Source organism: Suricata suricatta, chromosome 5, assembly GCF_006229205.1.
Source record: "Suricata suricatta isolate VVHF042 chromosome 5, meerkat_22Aug2017_6uvM2_HiC, whole genome shotgun sequence".
Lineage (NCBI taxonomy): Eukaryota > Metazoa > Chordata > Mammalia > Carnivora > Herpestidae > Suricata > Suricata suricatta.
Genome location: NC_043704.1, coordinates 146541546 through 146558640, shown reverse-complemented (window position 1 = coordinate 146558640; position 17095 = coordinate 146541546). Strand labels below are relative to the sequence as shown.

At 41.5% G+C, this 17095-nt stretch overlaps 1 protein-coding gene across 14 annotated transcripts in view; it reads left to right on the top strand.

Annotated features, from left to right (window-relative positions):
* ARPP21 (cAMP regulated phosphoprotein 21) overlaps positions 1 to 17095 on the top strand; it is a 152991-nt gene that overhangs the window by 37037 nt on the left and 98859 nt on the right. For 11 of the 14 annotated variants that reach the window (XM_029940468.1, XM_029940467.1, XM_029940464.1 and 8 more), the window contains exons 2-9: positions 3604 to 3780; positions 5564 to 5730; positions 6737 to 6778; positions 7522 to 7611; positions 11547 to 11691; positions 13109 to 13187; positions 13837 to 13896; positions 14621 to 14761. In XM_029940468.1, the coding sequence (XP_029796328.1) occupies positions 5602 to 5730; positions 6737 to 6778; positions 7522 to 7611; positions 11547 to 11691; positions 13109 to 13187; positions 13837 to 13896; positions 14621 to 14761 (686 nt within the window). In that variant the 5' untranslated portion in view covers positions 3604 to 3780; positions 5564 to 5601. Of the gene's footprint in view, positions 1 to 1827; positions 2093 to 3303; positions 3506 to 3603; positions 3781 to 5563; positions 5731 to 6736; positions 6779 to 7521; positions 7612 to 11546; positions 11692 to 13108; positions 13188 to 13836; positions 13897 to 14620; positions 14762 to 17095 lie in introns of those variants that run through there. The other 3 variants (XM_029940457.1, XM_029940456.1, XM_029940469.1) reach the window with 3 other exon arrangements.

The following is a 17095-nucleotide window of genomic DNA, read 5'->3' as shown; positions in this document are numbered from 1 at the left end:
GCTCTACATGTTCGTAACACCCAAGTAAAAGTATTCATGTAAAATTTTCCTACACTTAAAACCCAAGTATGAAAATTCCTTTTCTTAAATATCCCCCCTAGGTTTCTTCCTCCCAAACAGTTGTCTGGCTATTTTAGCATTTGCATGAGTGGCTCAAGAATGTTACACAATGCCTGTGCCTTAGGTTGACCATAGAGCTTAATTAAAGGGTAGAATTCCTGGTTGACTGTTTCTTGAAATTGACAAAGAACATTTTCTCTGAGAAATTAAGCTTACGTGAAAACTCATTATTGATGGTTTTGGCCACCTGGGGAACATTTCAAACTTGCTGAAGGTGTTAGTCTGTACACTCTGTTCATGCCATGGTTGATCTCATTTCTGAAAGGCTCATATTCCGATTACATTTTTGTTTTACTCTTTAAACTTAATTTTACATGCTCCAAATACTTTTAAGTGGTAACAGATTAACCATTTTGAGAATAGGATGTGTCTTTAGCTCATAAGGTGTCACAGCTTTTTGAAAACCTTGCACAACCAATAGACAAATCACTAACATCACCATGATTTGCAAGTGACATATGTTTGCAGAACCTAGATGAGCATAAAAGAAAAAAGAAGGGATGAGGAGCACCTGGGTGGCTTAGTCAGTTAAGCATCCAACTTCGGCTCCTGGTTCGTGAGTTTGAGCCCTGCATCAGGTTCTGTGCTGACAGCTCAGAGCCTGGAGCCTATTTCGGATTCTGTGTCTCCCTCTCTCTCTGCCCCTCCCCCACCCGTGTTCTATCTCTCTCTGTCTCAAAAATAAATAAACTATAAAAAAATAATTTAGAAAAGGGATGATGCATTAAGGGGAGAAACATTTCAATTGTTCCAATAAATCAATGTTGATTGTGTTCTTTCATCATATAGGACCTCTATTGATTTGGGATAAGATTAGTCATCCCGTGTTAATTGTTAGTAAAAGGATCATGAGGAAAGTGACTAATACAGTGACCTTCCCAACTTGCTAATAGAATTCAACTTTAATTTCCTATTTTAGATATCCCCTGAGAACGAAATCACTCCTGGAATTTGAATCTAATCCTGATCTCTCTCCACATGACAGCCCAAGGGTTGTGCCTTGCTCCCCTCTCCCTGTCTTTCTCCATCCCCATGATCATGCACTTGCTACTATTTTCAACTCTAAAGTAAGCTCGAGAGGAAAACCTAACTATCATGTGAAATGGTAGTGGTTTTACCCATTTTCAACATCGTAAACAGCTCACAGCCCTGTTGATCAATTTCCTATAGCTTGTTTTACAAGTGATTGACTGCCTTTGCTAAGTACTATCCCCTGAATTACTGGTAAAATACTATTTCTACTGAAAGAACTACAGTAACTTTTATTTTGTGCATTTGTGTAGAGTCTTCTTTTTCTCCCTCCCCCCAGCCCACTATCACAATTGAAACTTGGCCAGAATATCCATTATTCAAAGGTTGGATCAAAGATATTTGTTAAAAATAATTTTGCTTTCTTGTGAAAATGGGCAAAATGTGAACAGATTATGATTAAATAGCAGTGGAAGAACCGGGTAGTTTGGCGAACAGAGAGCTGGAGTAGGGTTGATTTCCTGGCACGGCTCTCTTAGCAAAGAGAACAATTTTAATCAGTTACAAAAATATTTGTGATCCATATGTTCCTCTCTGCTCATTCCCATATGTCCGTATTCTCTTTTATCTCAGTAGATGATGACTTTATGATTCAGGCATGCAAGAATAATACCTCGCTGACTTTAGAGCGCAGTGCTATTTCAATACGTGTCCTGGTAATTACGCACACACATGAGCCAGGCTGTTCACGCTTTGGGTTGGTTACGTGAACCAGTTTGTTCTTCCTCTTTCTTCGTGGAAAGAATTATATCTTGCATCCACCTACTGGGGCTGGAATAATGCATCTAAGACTTAGAGTTGAAAACTGCATTGCCATTCACCTGCTGGATTAAGTGCCACTGTACAAATATGAGGATCAGAGAAAGAAGACCAAAAGATTGCGGTGATCGTTGATAACTTCATTTTCTTTGGGGAAAGGAAAACAGAATCCAAAAAGCATGTGGTAATTCCATCCATCACTGGTGCCTATTCTGAGACATGTTAGCTAATGGGCTGATTACTTAAATAGATCCTAATTGTAAGACATGTTGACTTCTATTTAATATCGAGTGTTCATCAAGTAGCCATGGTGAAACTGGTCGAAATTGAAAAATTAAAATGACTGTTGATTAGCGATGCATTTTTGTCCTAAATGCATGTTTGTTTCTCTCTCCTAGCTGCATAGTGTCTAACAACAAAAGAAATGTTGTAAAGCCAAATTAGCCATTTTTATAAAGCAGCAATAAAGCTAGAAATAATCAACCGTATTAGTGATCACATTTTCACCAGTTGTTTTTCCCTTGCACAACAAATGGTGTTGTAATCCAATATGTTGTTAATATAGCCACAGTAAAATCCGGTGAGGAGCCGGCTGTGCTCATTTAAACTTGGGAGGGGGGCCAGCCAGGGGAAGGCAGAGGGTGTTTCTCAACCTTGGATGCTTTCGGTGTTTGCAGAGGTGTGCGTGCAGTTGGAGTTAGCAGGTGTGCCCCAGAGTGGCCGCGGCAGGGAGAGATGCCACTTGGTTTTGGCAAATGTTATTAGGAATCTGCCTGTTGTGTTTGCGTTCAAGCTGTCTTTGCCGCTGCTCTTGTAGGAGTTGTGAGAAGAAGAAAGTGCACATTAGAGCACGATTGTTTTCAACAGGCTCAAAGTTTGCAAATCTGACAGTGTTTCTTTGCTGTCAAACAGAAAGCCCAGCTGGTGGTGGTAATCCTGATGGGGAGGGGGGGATGGGGAGCCTGGGTTCTCTGCCCAAAGAGAATGTTAGGAATTCTTTCCAAACTGTAAGTGGGGAGCAGCCCTACCATGGTGAAAGTTTTCTTTTTGCCTTTCTTTCTTTCTTCCTTCCTTTCTTCCTTCCTTTCTTTTTCTTTCTTTCTTTCTTTCTTTCTCTTTCTTTCTTTCTCTTTCTTTCTTTCTTTCTTTCTTTCTCTCTCTCTCTCTCTTTCTTTCTATTTACTTTTACAGCAAACGCACGTGAAATCAAAATCTTGAAATGCGCTTCTTTAGGATAACTTTCCTAATCAAAGGAGTCCCAGACATGGCATTAAAGTTTATTCTATTTGTTTATCATTAAACCAGAGGCTTTGGTTCAAAAAGGAGGCAAGACTTAAGAGCATAGGGTGATCTCGAGTCTCATTGAGGCCAACACGCGGGCTTGTTTTTTTTTTTTTTAATATAAAGTGCGAGATTTCACTAAAAAAGGTTAAAATTGAAGTGAGTAATCTTCGGTGCATAATGCAATTGTTAATTTTAGCTCCCTGCGTGGGTGCCGCTCTGACTTGAACAGTCGGCTGTAGCCTTCATTAGAGAAGAAGCAGGCAGCCCGAGACAGGTGGGGCCGGATCAAGCTGTGAACGTGATTTGCTGGAAGGTGGTCATTAGTGTTTGAAACCTGGTCTTGTTTATTTGGTCCTTCGCCCTACCATGACTGTTGCAATTATTATTATTGACTTTTCATCTTTTTTTCAGGTTGACGATGTGTCACGCCGTGTAAGGGGCTCACATGGAGATGGGCGTTCTGAACTGTTAATGGGGACATGGGACTCCAGTTGTCTGTGATCTCTTGTGTGGATTTTCCCGGGGTAGAACGACAGAAGCTGCTAGTAAGTCACCAAGACCGACAGCAGGAATTCTGCTTTACGAAAGGTAAAGGCCTTGTTGTCTGGCTGTCATCTCCTCTGTCTTTTGTGATTGTATAAATGTGCCTGTTTGCAAAGAAAAGGTCAGTAAGTGTAGCCAAAAGAGACAGGATCTTTTGGCTTAGTTGTAGCATCGACTCAGTTGGCTTAGAAGGGTCTATAAAGTTAGAGCTGGAGTTGTTCTTTCCATTTTAAATTGGGTCACAATCTTGCACTTTTTTTTTTTTAATGCAAGGCTTTGAAAGAGTTAGGGCAACAAAAGTCCCATCTCCTCCCCCTTCCCAGTATGTTGAGAAACAAGATGAGAAACAACCTTTGTTAACTATACACCCAGGGCCACTGAAGTGTGAGGAATCCATTTGCATACACTGGATGGAATATCAGAGCCTCTTCAAAGTTAAAAGCATTGCTCACCAGTAACTCACAGACTCAAGCCTGCAGCCTTTGGAAAACTCTTCCTTTTGCATTCCCATAATCCTTTGCCCAGTAAGCCTGTGTTGTTTTTAAAGATATCATTAGATGCCATCTGTTAGATGTCATGGTAGATCTTAGCAAATTTGCAACACAAGTTGTTGTGGTTGAGATTTTTCTCATGCTTCCTCTATGCAGTTGGAAATCAAGCTCCTGAGTTTAGTAAATGGTCATTAAACACTCCCAAAGGACCATAGCACTGAGGTGTCCAGTGTTAATTACCATTGTAATGACCAGCGAGAGGACAGTCCTCTCTTGTAGGGAATTTTGTGGAAGAATGGACTTTCTGGGTCACAGTGACTTTCTTTCTCTCTCGTTTTCTTTTTCCTTCCTTCCCTCCTTCCATATTTCTTTCCTCTCTCTCCTTTTAATTTTTTCTCACATCTCACACACACACAAAAAGAAATAAATAAAAGAAAAACTGAGGAGGAAGTAAAGGCTCAATTAGTCACGTCACGCACCTCTTTTGACAGCCCATCAGGAAGAGGAAGTGTCAGGGGTGGTGTGGAGGTCGGGGGACAAAAAATAGTAACAAGCTTTACCTTGGGAAAGCCGTTTCCAGTGTCTGCATAGTAAGTTACTGCTAGCCTGGAGTAGCAGGGCTCAGTGGCTATAGTTTCATTAGAGCTGCCCTCTAGAAACTTCCTTCCATAGGGTGTGTGCAGCCCCAGAAGCCGGCAGGAGCTTGGGGGAGCATGTGTGCTTTTAATAATGTAGCTGTCAGTCTGAAGCCTGAAGATGTTGGCCGTGGAAGTTTTATTGCCAAATTTAGATGCCATATATATGAATCATTACCTCTTACCTGCCCCTTGAACTGTGTACTGTACTCCATGTGCCTAGAAAAGTATGTCTATGGTTGAAAACTCACAAATAATTTCCAAATCATCTTGTACATCCTGCCGAACCTCCGTAGCACCTCATGACTCAGCAGTTGAGGGCCTTTCTTCAAGAGTTGGATGACTACTCTGTTTTTCTTTTTCCTTCTACTTTGTAGTGGGGCATAGGGACTGGTAGATGTGTGGGAGTTCTGTGTCTCCAGTTAAGATTTGTCGACCTGTGTGGATGGCAAGGTGTATATTCCCCAGCGTGCGTGTATGGGTGCGGAGGGGGTGTGGAGAGGGCTCCCGGATCTGCCTCCCATGCTTGCCTTGGGTCTGGATTTGATCTTGCTTCGTTCTTCTCCTTTTGTATCAGATTGACAGAGCTGCCTGAGCTGCTCATTTGAATTCGAATACAAAAGGAGAAATGAAATTTGGCAGGAATAATAGTCAATGCTTCACAGAGTGCTGACTTTGTGTTCTGACTCCTTACCCTTGTAGGGCATCGAACCTTGTTATTTTAATTTGCATCTGGGAGAATGTCGGAGCCAGGAGACCTGAATCCGGCAATAGTGGAGGAAGGGGGGACGGAGCAGGAGACCACCACCCCAGAGAACGGCATTGTGAAATCAGAGAGTCTGGATGAAGAGGAGAAGCTAGAATTGCAGGTGAGCCTGGAAGCAGTCTCTCACACCACTGGGTACACTTCCTTTCCTTTATTTTCAGAGTACTTGGAAGGTTTTTCTTTTTCTTTTCTTCCCCCTCCCCCCACCCATTGGAGAGTTTGACTACTAAATGAATAGGAAATCCGTAAAGCTAATCCTCTCCTTTCCTAATAATTAATGACTCTTTCTTCCTGACCAAACGTGCTCCAAAATGCCCTTTGAAATGACAAAAATGACCAAAGATCCTCTTTAATGACTGAATTTACACATGGCGTCTCCAGGGTGAGTTTCAGACCACCTCATGGAGCTTGGGAAGGGTTTCTGCCAGAGGCAGCTGTAGGCTGGCTGAGACTTAAAAATGGATTTGCCATTCCTTGGGAAGCTGAAGACCTAGCTCATTATCATGAGACTAAGAAAAATCAAAGACGTGGGCTCTGTGGACCTTTGAGGCCAGGCTAAGGTTCAGTCATATTAACAAACCAACCTTAAGCCCTAGAATTCACAGCCAGAGAGAAAGGGCAAGGGAGACAGAGACCTAGAAAAGGGCAGGCCAGGGGGTGGGGGGTATTGGGGTTGTTGGGAGTGATTGACGGTGCTGGAAAGGTGATATGATTAAATACACCATGATTTATGAGAGAAAGCGCTTTGGTGGAGGGGAAACAGACTGCACTTGCAAATAGCCTATATTGATTTTCTTTGAACCAAACTACAATAATCTTAATTCTTTTTATATACCAGTGAACAAAGGCAGATAACCACATAATGGCCAAAAGCCTTCAAGGTCAGCTTTTCCCCCTTCAGTAGCGGCTGTAAGGAGAAGGAGCTAGAAGTTAAAAAGGTCAAAAGTTTGGGGGAAAGAGGGAGGGGGAGCCCTTGTCAGTGATTATAATACCTTAATGTTACTATTGATTTCTGGACTCCGGTGACACCTCTCTCTCTCTCTCTCTCTCTCTCTCTGGTTGTTGGTTTACTGTTTGTTTGTTTGTTTTACTTTGTTTCTAACATACAGAGGCGGCTGGCAGCTCAGAACCAAGAAAGAAGAAAATCCAAGGTAGGATTCTGAAGAGTCAACGTTGACTTGATACCATGGATGTCGGTTGCATACTTTACACTGGGGCTGAAAGATTTGCCACAGTTCAGATGGTCGCACAGGGCTCTCCTGGTCTTGTCCGCCTGTTACGGGAACCTGTTGACACTGTATGCCTTGCAGTTAGGGCACTCAGGATTCATGTAGCCGCCGATGTACGTGTTGATTTCACGACTGCAGATTTGACACTGCTTTACAGAATGCATACTGCCTTGTTTTGTTTTCATTCTAAGTAAAATCTGGGGTCAGTGTTTTAGTCTCACCAGTGGATTTCTCCCTCGAGGTGAACAGGTGCTGGTGTCCCCATCATCTTCTTAAGCCTCTATAAAGAGGCTTATAAAGAGGTTCAGCGCCCTCCCAAACTCAGTTTTAGTAGGAATTAATTTCCTGTCCTCTTTCTCTTTATATGATCACAACATGACAGCAACTCATTCTTTATATGTTTCCGAGGCGATGGGCACAGTTTGCTAAAAGCGTTCCTTCCTTACATCCATGCAGTCACGTTCTCCTTCTGCCGCGTCCACACCGACACAAGGGTCTCAGGCTTGGACCTCGTGCACACAGACAGCCCTGAGGGGCCAGCCTGAGCTCGGTGGTGGAAGTCTGATTTGGGCATGGCCTGTGAAGGTGGAGATGACCTGACGGCCGGAGAATGTTTTGTTTGTTGTCTTTATTTCCTTGCCTTGCCTCTTCTCTCCCCTCCCCAGTCAGGAGCAGGCAAAGGGAAACTGACTCGGAGTCTTGCCGTCTGTGAAGAATCCTCAGCCAGACCGGGAGGTGAAAGCCTTCAGGATCAGGTACACCCCCCCGTCATTTTCATTAACTGCATGAGTGGGGTCTGTCTCGGTATGCATGAGTGGAAAGCTGGCGCTACACGCTGTTTTGGGGGAGAAAACGATAATCAAAGAAAGAGTTTGCCGGCTTCATCCCGTATTTGTGAGCTATTCTAAACTAGCTTAACAGTGTGTCACAGAGTATTACATTTGTTTTTTTTCCAGACTCTCTGAAAACTGCAAATGGGAAGGAATTCAAAAGAATTTAGACAAAAACAAAAACTTAAAAAATTAGCACGGTAGTGCTGAATTTCCTCAAAGGCTCTCTCTTGATAAGACTGAACCAAATATAGTCCTTAGCATCCACTCTCCTTCCTTATTGGAGAGTCTTACCTCTCACTTCCCAAAATGCACTTGCCTATAAGAAACACAACTCTTGGCTCTTAACAAAACTTTAGAAATAGTGACTAAGGTGCACTGAGCTTTGGAGACCTATTTTTTACGGACTTTGGTAGAGATTTCTGAATCCTGGACAAACTGGCCAGAAATTAATCTGAGCTGACGGTGAATTTCATATTATTAAATTTATATGCATTTCATAGTATTATATATCGCTGTGGGTCCCTCCACTCATGTTTGCTCCTTACAGCGGGACGATTAGGGTCTGAAAATTCACATTCTGATGAAACCCTCCCAATGCCAGAATGGGAACTTCATAACATATTTATTTTTGTTTGCCTTTCAGGCATCGTATTAGCTTTTATAAAAAATAGTCTAGCTGCCGAAATTTTCCTTATTTTATCCGAGGCTGAGAGAAGTCCAGACAAAAGGAAAATGATTTCTCTGAGCCCAGGGGAGAGAAAATTGATTAAGATATCATTATTTTTGTTTGGTCTTGTTGGCTTTCCTCTTTTTACTTTAATTGAAATACTCTAAATTCTCCTCAAGGATGCAGAGAGCATTGAGAGCACTTTCTTTAAAAGGACCAAAAATAAATACCTTATAGATTTTGTCCTAAGAGTATTTTTTCCTCCTCGCTTCTTTTTCTTAACATGCCACTCGTGTCGTACGGCATAGACTTCCTCTGGTCATCACTATGTGTCATACACAAGCTTTATTTTACTTGGGCTCTGAGAAATGCGTGGCTTTTCTTCAGCATCTTACATGTGCTTCTATTTTTAATGGAGGTGGAAAAGGGGGAATAACGTGAATATCCTGGCTTGTATTATTAAATGTTGATTGACGGCTTGTAATGTACCGCACACAATATATGTTAACTCTGCAGAATGACAGACTCTGGGAGAAATCATGCCCCGGTTGTCCCCAGCTCCTAACACCAGAGAGAGGAGGACAGCCTCTATAGACGTAATCTGCTTTTCCTCCCATTTGACAAGGTACCAGGAGGAAATTTTTTTAAGCGATCCTCTGTACTCTAGTGCCCGTCCTGGCCCTGAGTCTAGTTTCTCCATACAATTGGGGCAGAGAACTAAGAGGCAAACGGTGCTTTGTTCCTGCTGGTTCTGAGCTCAGTGACCAGGACTAGCTTTGTAGGAGAGATTTAGAGCTTGCGCACCCCGCTTTGGGCTGGCTGAGGGGTGGCGGGAGCAGACGGCCGGTAGAAAATATACCCAGACACGCATATCAGTGAGTGGGCACGTTCCTTTTTAGAGAATAAAGAAGCAGACCTTTGAGCTTCGTTAGGTACCACCGGCACTGACAAAATGTGGGAACCGAACCCCAGAGAACCCTGGCAGAAGTGTAGTACATGGACTGTGTTGCTTCTCAAATACTTGTATATCCACAGTACTTGGAAAACTGCCTTCATTTTCCTGTGTGGGAAAAACTCTTGCTACTGTATCACTTGATCTCAGACCCATAGCTGATGGTTCAGTCTGTCCTTCAGTTAAAGGAGCCTTGCTTTCCTAATGTTCTACTACTTACCTATCAGTGTGTTACTGTGACTTGAATCATTCTTTTACTGTTGTTGGATATAAACCTATCCTGTACCAATGTATTGATTAATACTTGTATTTTATTATTGAGCATATCAATAAAAATATTAAAAAATAACAGATTGTTTTTTACCAACTCTATAGCACTTTTGTGTGTCCTTTCAACACCATCATGTAGACTTATGCCTAGAAAAGTGAGGTGTTTTTCTGAGAATAGTATTTGCCCACACATGATGTGAGTCTGTACATTTTTCTTTTTTGGCGGATGATACCTTTTAGCCTCTGCTCTTGTGTTTATGCTTCCGAGCCTCTCTGATTGTAGATGCAAACTGACGAGGCTGGGTGATGCAGTTGGTTTTGAAGAAGCCATGAGGCCTGGGGCCCTCAGTTTCCTCTCCTGATCGACGTCCCCACCCCCAACCATATTGTGTTGAAGCAGAAACATTCCAGCTGTTTCCTTAGCCAGTAGAAGCAAATCAGAACCTTAAACTCCACCTGAACCTTTGCAGACTAAGGTGTTTCTGTCCCAAATCACATGAAAAAAAGGACCTCTAATCAAGTTACACTCAGTTTTACATATTTTGTGTAAGTCCACTCCCCAGGAGACACACGCGGATGTGAGGAAATCTCTCTAAGATAAATACTTACCATGAGACCGTGTTTTATTTCATCTCTCTCTCATATGTCTTTCCAACCATGGTGTCTTTTTATCCCAGCCAGGAGTTCACAAGGTAGCTCCTCCTAAAATGAAACAAACTTGGCTTTGGAGGCCTTGTTTTATGCTTATTCGCTTAGCCAGGTTTACCAAGGACCCTAAGAGTCCTAGGTCGGCCATACTTTGAGGATGTGCAGGCATCAGTTTGGTCACATGTACATGAGCATTAGTTTAGTTTTTAGTGAGAAATACTGTTAGTCATTGGGGATTTTTTTTAACATCATAAATTTGAACCTCACCAGCAGGAAAAAAACTTTCCCATCAGATGATCCCTTACATAAGCAACAGTGGGCTTCATGGGGGTTAATTTGTCATAGTTGTAATCATAGCTTGGGTCTGTCATGAAACTAAGTGATGTCATTTGGCTCATGCTTCTTCTAAACAGTGAACCTACCTATCAACCAAATGGCTGCTGCATGAGTTAAGACAAAATGATCTGTTTTCAGTGCAAGATAAATAAATATAAAAGTGGAGCCCGCTCCAGTACTGGAAAGGATCAGCTGTGTACCAAAGCATCAGCTCAAGGGAGTTTTACATCTAGGAAAGGACTGACTGAGATGAAAATTCAGATGCCAAATATTTATGTGTAACGATGGAAAATATAGTTGTACCGTCTACCTTTTCTAAAAGGCAATGCTTTTTTATAGTCATATGTTATGATGACTTATTAATGGAATTTGTACACCGTGTATGATAAGAGCCGGTGCCCAGGATTCCTGCATTGCGATAGCTTGGTTTTTTTCCTAGGAGGAGATATCATTGTATCGTGATACTAAGACAGGCTTTTCAGTGTAAATCAGCGATTAAGGCTTTTATGTCTGTTTTATCTGTAATTATGATTCGTAATATCTGTCTGTCTGTATTTGTGCAGTTTTCTCCTTATAAGGAATTCTAGAAAAGAACTCAGAGGGCTTTTTTTTTTTTTTTTTTTTTTGAGCCATGGTAGGGGCTGTGACGCAAGCTTACTGATAAGGAAATGGTCCTGAAGTGTTTAAAAATAAATCTGTAGGGAAAATAAAGGTATGATCTTGGAAAAGTGACTTGCTTAATGTGAATATTCATGAGGCCAAGTTCTAGTACTAGATGTTTCTCCTGACCTCCCATTGACTTCTGAAGTTTAATTCACCTTAAAGGGCAATCATTTTTCTGACAGGTTTAATTTTTTTACCATTTAAGAAAAAAAATCTGCTCCTGGCTTTCATTTTCCTATATTTAATAACCCCTTTGCAAAATGGAAACCAGACAGAAATTCTTAAATCTGGCCCTAAATTATTATATTTTTTCCTCAACAGGAATCCATTCACTTACAGCTTTCCAGTTTTTCCAGCCTGCAAGAGGATGATAAATCTAGGAAAGATGACTCAGAAAGAGAAAAAGAAAAGGATAAAAACAAAGATAAAACCTCTGAAAAACCCAAGATCAGAATGTTATCAAAAGGTGAATGTGAACATGTTTCCTTAACGTTCTGAATTTGGACAGATCACGAGTCACAGAGCACATCCTAGGTTAACACACACATTTACCGGCCACCCCACTCTGCTTATATTTTTATATGTGTACGTGTGTGTGTGTAAGAGATGTGAACTCTATTTTCTTTCTGTTCATGGTGTCATTATTTGTGTATCCAGAAAGGTTATTTATAGGATCATTTATTTCTTTGGATTTTCATTTGGGTCTTCTATCTCCAGTGATAAGTGTGCACACAGGACTGAGCATAAATCTGCTCTTAATTCCCGTTTATTAGTCCAGGTACGCTGGGGCGATGGACAGTAATGATACCTAGTTTTAGATCTTAACTTCCCTGTTTATCTTAAGAGACAGATAGTGCCTTAGCAATTCACAGCCAATACGTGATAGTGTCCCCAAAGCCCAGATGTGTAACTCAGTGTCAGTGGCATACGTGATTAACATTGTATCCAGCACAAATGGATTTGGTCTCTGGAAACCCATCCACTGCCACATGATGTCTCACCTAAAAAATACACACATCTAGTTCAATAAAGTTTTTTCCAAGAATAAACAAAGCTGTACCTTCTAAATCCCCAAACCCACATTCCAGACTTTTCTAAGTGTTGCCGTACATACAACTGTACAAAACTAAAACAAAAAAAGGAAACACAAATTAAAAGTAAATTACGTTGAAATGAAGAATGCCATGAGTAAATAGCTGTGCAGTAGACTTTTTTTTATAACTGAGAAAGAATAGGGCATCTGATCAGCTGAGGAATGGCGACTACTTCTTTTAGGCTCTGTAACCAGGTAACTGCTTATAACAAATGTCTCTGTTACTGCACATCTAAAACCGAAGGTGCAGCCAGAGTGACAGGGTACAGGTTCCTAAAGTGGCTGTAGAAATGAAGTGTTAGCCAGCATGAGAAGGTTTGAAAGACTTGGAAATACTTAGTGCCCCCCTGTATTTTGTACTGATTGATATTTAGACTGTCTTGTAACAGAACTTTTATTTTTTTTCCTTCTCTGTTTTTTTAAGAGAAAAGGGGTTTCCTGGAATCTCAAACCCTTGAGCGCTCTCTGTGGGTTGCTAGTATCTGTCACGTGGAGTGGCCTTGCCGATTTACAGCACGGAATGAACACGTGACGTTTCACCCCACCCACCTCCTACCTGACTGTGCCCACATCCCTTCCTGTGACAGTTGGATCTTTCCATACTCAGCATCTCCTGGGTTCCTCTGTCTCGACTCTGATTTTCATTCTGCTGTTACCAGTTGCTAATTTCGAAACGTGTACTGTTCCCACCAATAGCTTCACCCAGAATGTGCCCACGCAAGAGGGAGAGCTTTTCTGTCCCCTTTGCCCATCAGCATTCCTGACAACTCTGTCCTGCTGTTTGTTGCAGATTGCAGCCAAGAATACACGGACTCGACTGGCATAGACTTACATGAGTTTCTGATTAACACATTAAAGAATAATTCCAGGTAAATTATTAAATACGCCTCTTATTTTTAGAAGAGTCAAGTGGAATGTTGCGACGTCATTAGTCCAAACGTCTTACAGGGTTGTAAAATGCAGGCACCTTTTCTAAAGTCTTAAACATTCTTTTATATTTTCTCTTTTTTGCTAATAGTTTGCATGCTTACCACTTACAGATACTCTTAAGTCCTGAGTAGTTCTCCAATGAATACATTGTAGTTTACGAGTTCTGCTTTCCTGGTCACAAAGAGATACCGATGAAGGGGCAAAAGATAGAGAACAAGAGTCCGTGTCGAATAAACCAAGTGTGTTCCACTGTGGTTATAGAACTATTTACTTGGGTTTTGCTTGGTCCAGTTTCCTATTAATTTAAAATATACAATGTATCTGATATGTTTTGTGGGCTTACTACCTTCCATGTCTTCAGTAATATTAAAACTACAGAAGTTTCAGTGTTACAAAATACTTAACAAATAAGATGAGAAAACCATAGGTGTGTGGACAGTACATTCCAGAGAAGAGTTAAATGATTTGGAGTCACAAAGAATAAAGAAGTCCTTTAAACAGTCTTCTTCATACATGCAAATGGACTTTTTTGGTCTTTTGAAAATGGCAAGTCCGTCCACCCTTTTCATGTTAACATTTATTTTGCAGGGACAGGATGATACTCTTGAAAATGGAGCAGGAAATTATTGACTTCATTGGTGACGACAAGTATGTTCTATCGCAATGCTGATTGATTTATATGACGGGTCTTAGTTTGGTATTTGGGTTTAACGATTCATTCTGGAAAGATTCAGGGATAGATAGAACGTTATCTAATACGTTTGCCGATTTGGTAAATGGAGATGCTATTAGGAAGAGAAGCTATGCACTGATGGGACTGTTGCTTGGACCATGTGTGTTCCCGCTTGTTAAGTTCCTGACAACATGGCTGTAAACAGGGGGCCGCTGACTAGCATAGAGTAGTTGTGACAGGAGGCAGCCCTTTCCATTTTTATTATAGTTTTTTAATGGGCTCCAGCTGGCTGCAGTCAGTGATGCCTCTTCATAATTGTGCTGCTTTCTGTGCAAACCGTGTAATGACACGTCTCGAGATAGGCATCTGCTGTCACATATTATGTCACATCATTTGTCCCGTGCCTGACTCTGCTGATAAGGTATCACGGACTAAAATAGAATACTGCCCAACAGACATTAGGTTCTCGTTGCTGAGAAAAATCTGCAACTATGAAACAAAGACACTCATGGTAGCTCAATCGATAAATACATAATAAGTGGAAAATTGTCCGGAAACGAGGCCACGAAGGGTTGCCAAGGATGAAATAAGCTTAGTGGTTTGGACGGGGATGGGCTGGTTTGGTGTGTGTACCTACAAAATGTCCTACAGGCTGGAAGCGCAGATGCTGATCCCACGGTGTCCTGTCTTCCTTTCCAGTCATCATTATAAAAAGTTCCCTCAGATGTCATCTTACCAGAGGATGCTTGCCCATCGAGTGGCAGCTTACTTCGGGTTGGATCACAATGTGGATCAAACCGGGAAATCTGTTATCATCAACAAGACCAGCAACACAAGAATGTAAGCCCATCACTGTATTTATTTCGCCTTTTCTTTTTCTCTTACAGATTCGTTTCTAAGAGCATGTTATAAAATTCAGAGTACATGACATTTAAAACGTACAGTGTTATTTATCTCTTGCATTGATCAGCAGCGTGTGGCATTTATCTGTAGAAGATTTTTTGAGGACCAGGAAAGTTTGTAAAATTTGGGCAATAACATGGATTTATTATCAGAACTTTTGCATAGATCCTGAAACATAGTTTTCTTTCTCCTGTGATGCTCCGTGTGAGGGGGTGTGTGGGTGGCTCAGTCAGTTAAGCATCTGACTCTGATTTCGGCTCAGGTTATGATCTCACAAAGCATGAGGTTGTGTCCCGTATCAGTTTCTGCGTTGATAGCACAGAGCCTGCTTGGGATTATCTCTCTCTCACTCTCTCTCTGCTTCTCCCCCTGCCTCTTTCTCTCAAACTAAATTTTAAAAAAAAACCACACTTGAAAAACACACTCCATGTAATTACATTAAAAGAGCACGGAACGTTTTATGTCAACATAGAACTCAAATGAAATATAACAGTCATTTTAAAACAACAATGACGTATACAGGGTAATTGTTCTTTCCTTTCTTTTTCTGGTTTGTAGACATCTGTCTTGCAGCGGTTTTTAGAGGAACAAAAGCTCTGAATCAGGAGACAGAAATCCCACCCCTAAGACTCCATTCTTTTGCTTAGTGGCTGCGTTACTTGAAACAAATAAGTTACAATCTGCCATCTTCTTTTTCTTTCCACCCGAAGGAAGAGACTTTTGAGCTAGATAGCTCAGCTCTAGGTGTAACAGGAAGTTGTTTCCTTGTTTTTGCTCCTTAAAATGATTGTTTGCTTCTATCTTCATATCCTTCCATGGTCCCATGGACTCACCCAAAGCACAGGTGCTTTGGAAATTCGGACCTGGCTGTCGTAAAGTGACGTATGTGTTGGGCACAGTGCAAGCCACCTTCATAGCAAATGCGTGTTTCACTGAAAACCTGTCCCTCTGCAGAACATTCTCTGAAAATATTTGGGTATTGTCATTTTTCTTTTTTGTGTTTCATATGTATTTACTTTTGGAGAGACCAATGAGACCCATCCCCGTTCTAGTCCCTCCCAAACTCTCACTTTTTTACAGTGCACTTGGTACATTGTGTAAATGGCATGGTTTTTAGAAGTGCTGTGTTGGTGGAGGGAGCTTTGGTGTTGAGTGGAGCAGCGTGTTTTCTGCTCTGCAGAGGCAGGGCAGTAGGGCGAAGAGGAGGCTCTCTCTCTACTCCGGGCTCAGTCTGTGTCCAGCAGAACAAGAGGGAAGGCCCAAGCTGAGAGATCTGGGATGGACCTGGGCTGTTATCTCGGGGGCTCGGAGCGCTCCTCCTCTCCGGGCTTCCGATTACTTATTTATCTGCAGGGGAGTTCCAAGTGGATGATGTTTAAGGGCCCTCGAAGCTTCAGAATGCTTGGTCCTGTGGTTGTGTCCTGTGATGGCAAAATACATTTTAAAATTTATCAGCTTTCACTTTTATCTGATTGCTGGCACATGCACTTCCGATTTCCAACTGTCATAGGAATGAAAGGTCACTGCCTTTTCATTCTTTATGTGTCCCCTTCCCATCAAGAATTCTTTGTTGCTGTCATTGTTGCTTTTCATTCCCCATTCTGGTTTTCTTAAGACTTTCAAACACTGTAAGTGCAGAGACACACTGATTGCAAAATAAGCCAGCAGTAGATGGTTTTCACTTTTTCCCCTCCTTTCTCTCTGTGGACTGTTACAGACATGGAATAGATCACTCAGTAGGTTCAACCAGTAGAGATAGTGCATTTATTTATAATTCACATTGATTTTGCAATCACATGGTCATGAATATTAGCACACATTTGATACCTGTTTTAGGGTACAGTGGTCTTGAGAAAATTAGCACTATGTAAAGACTCTTGGTGAACGTTGAGTGACGGTTCTAAACTTGCTATCTGTCCAGTATGGGAGCCACGAATGACATATAGCTCTTTACGTTTTGGTTGAAATGAATTAAATTTAAATAAGGTTTAAGCTTCAAAATTCAGGTTCTCACTCAGGCTAGCCACATTTCAAGTGCGCATATGAGACAGAACCTATATAGAATATTTCCATTATTTCAGGAAGGTCCATTGGGCAGCTGCTGTCGGAATCCTTGGGATTCTTGCAAGATTCCAACTATCATTAGAGTATATCATTTGTCCCTTAAAACTTCTATCTTCTGGCCAATAAGTATCTATTATCATGCTATTAGACTTCTTCACTTCTGGGAGAACACTGGTGTGTGTGTGTGTGTGTGTGTGTGTGTGTGTG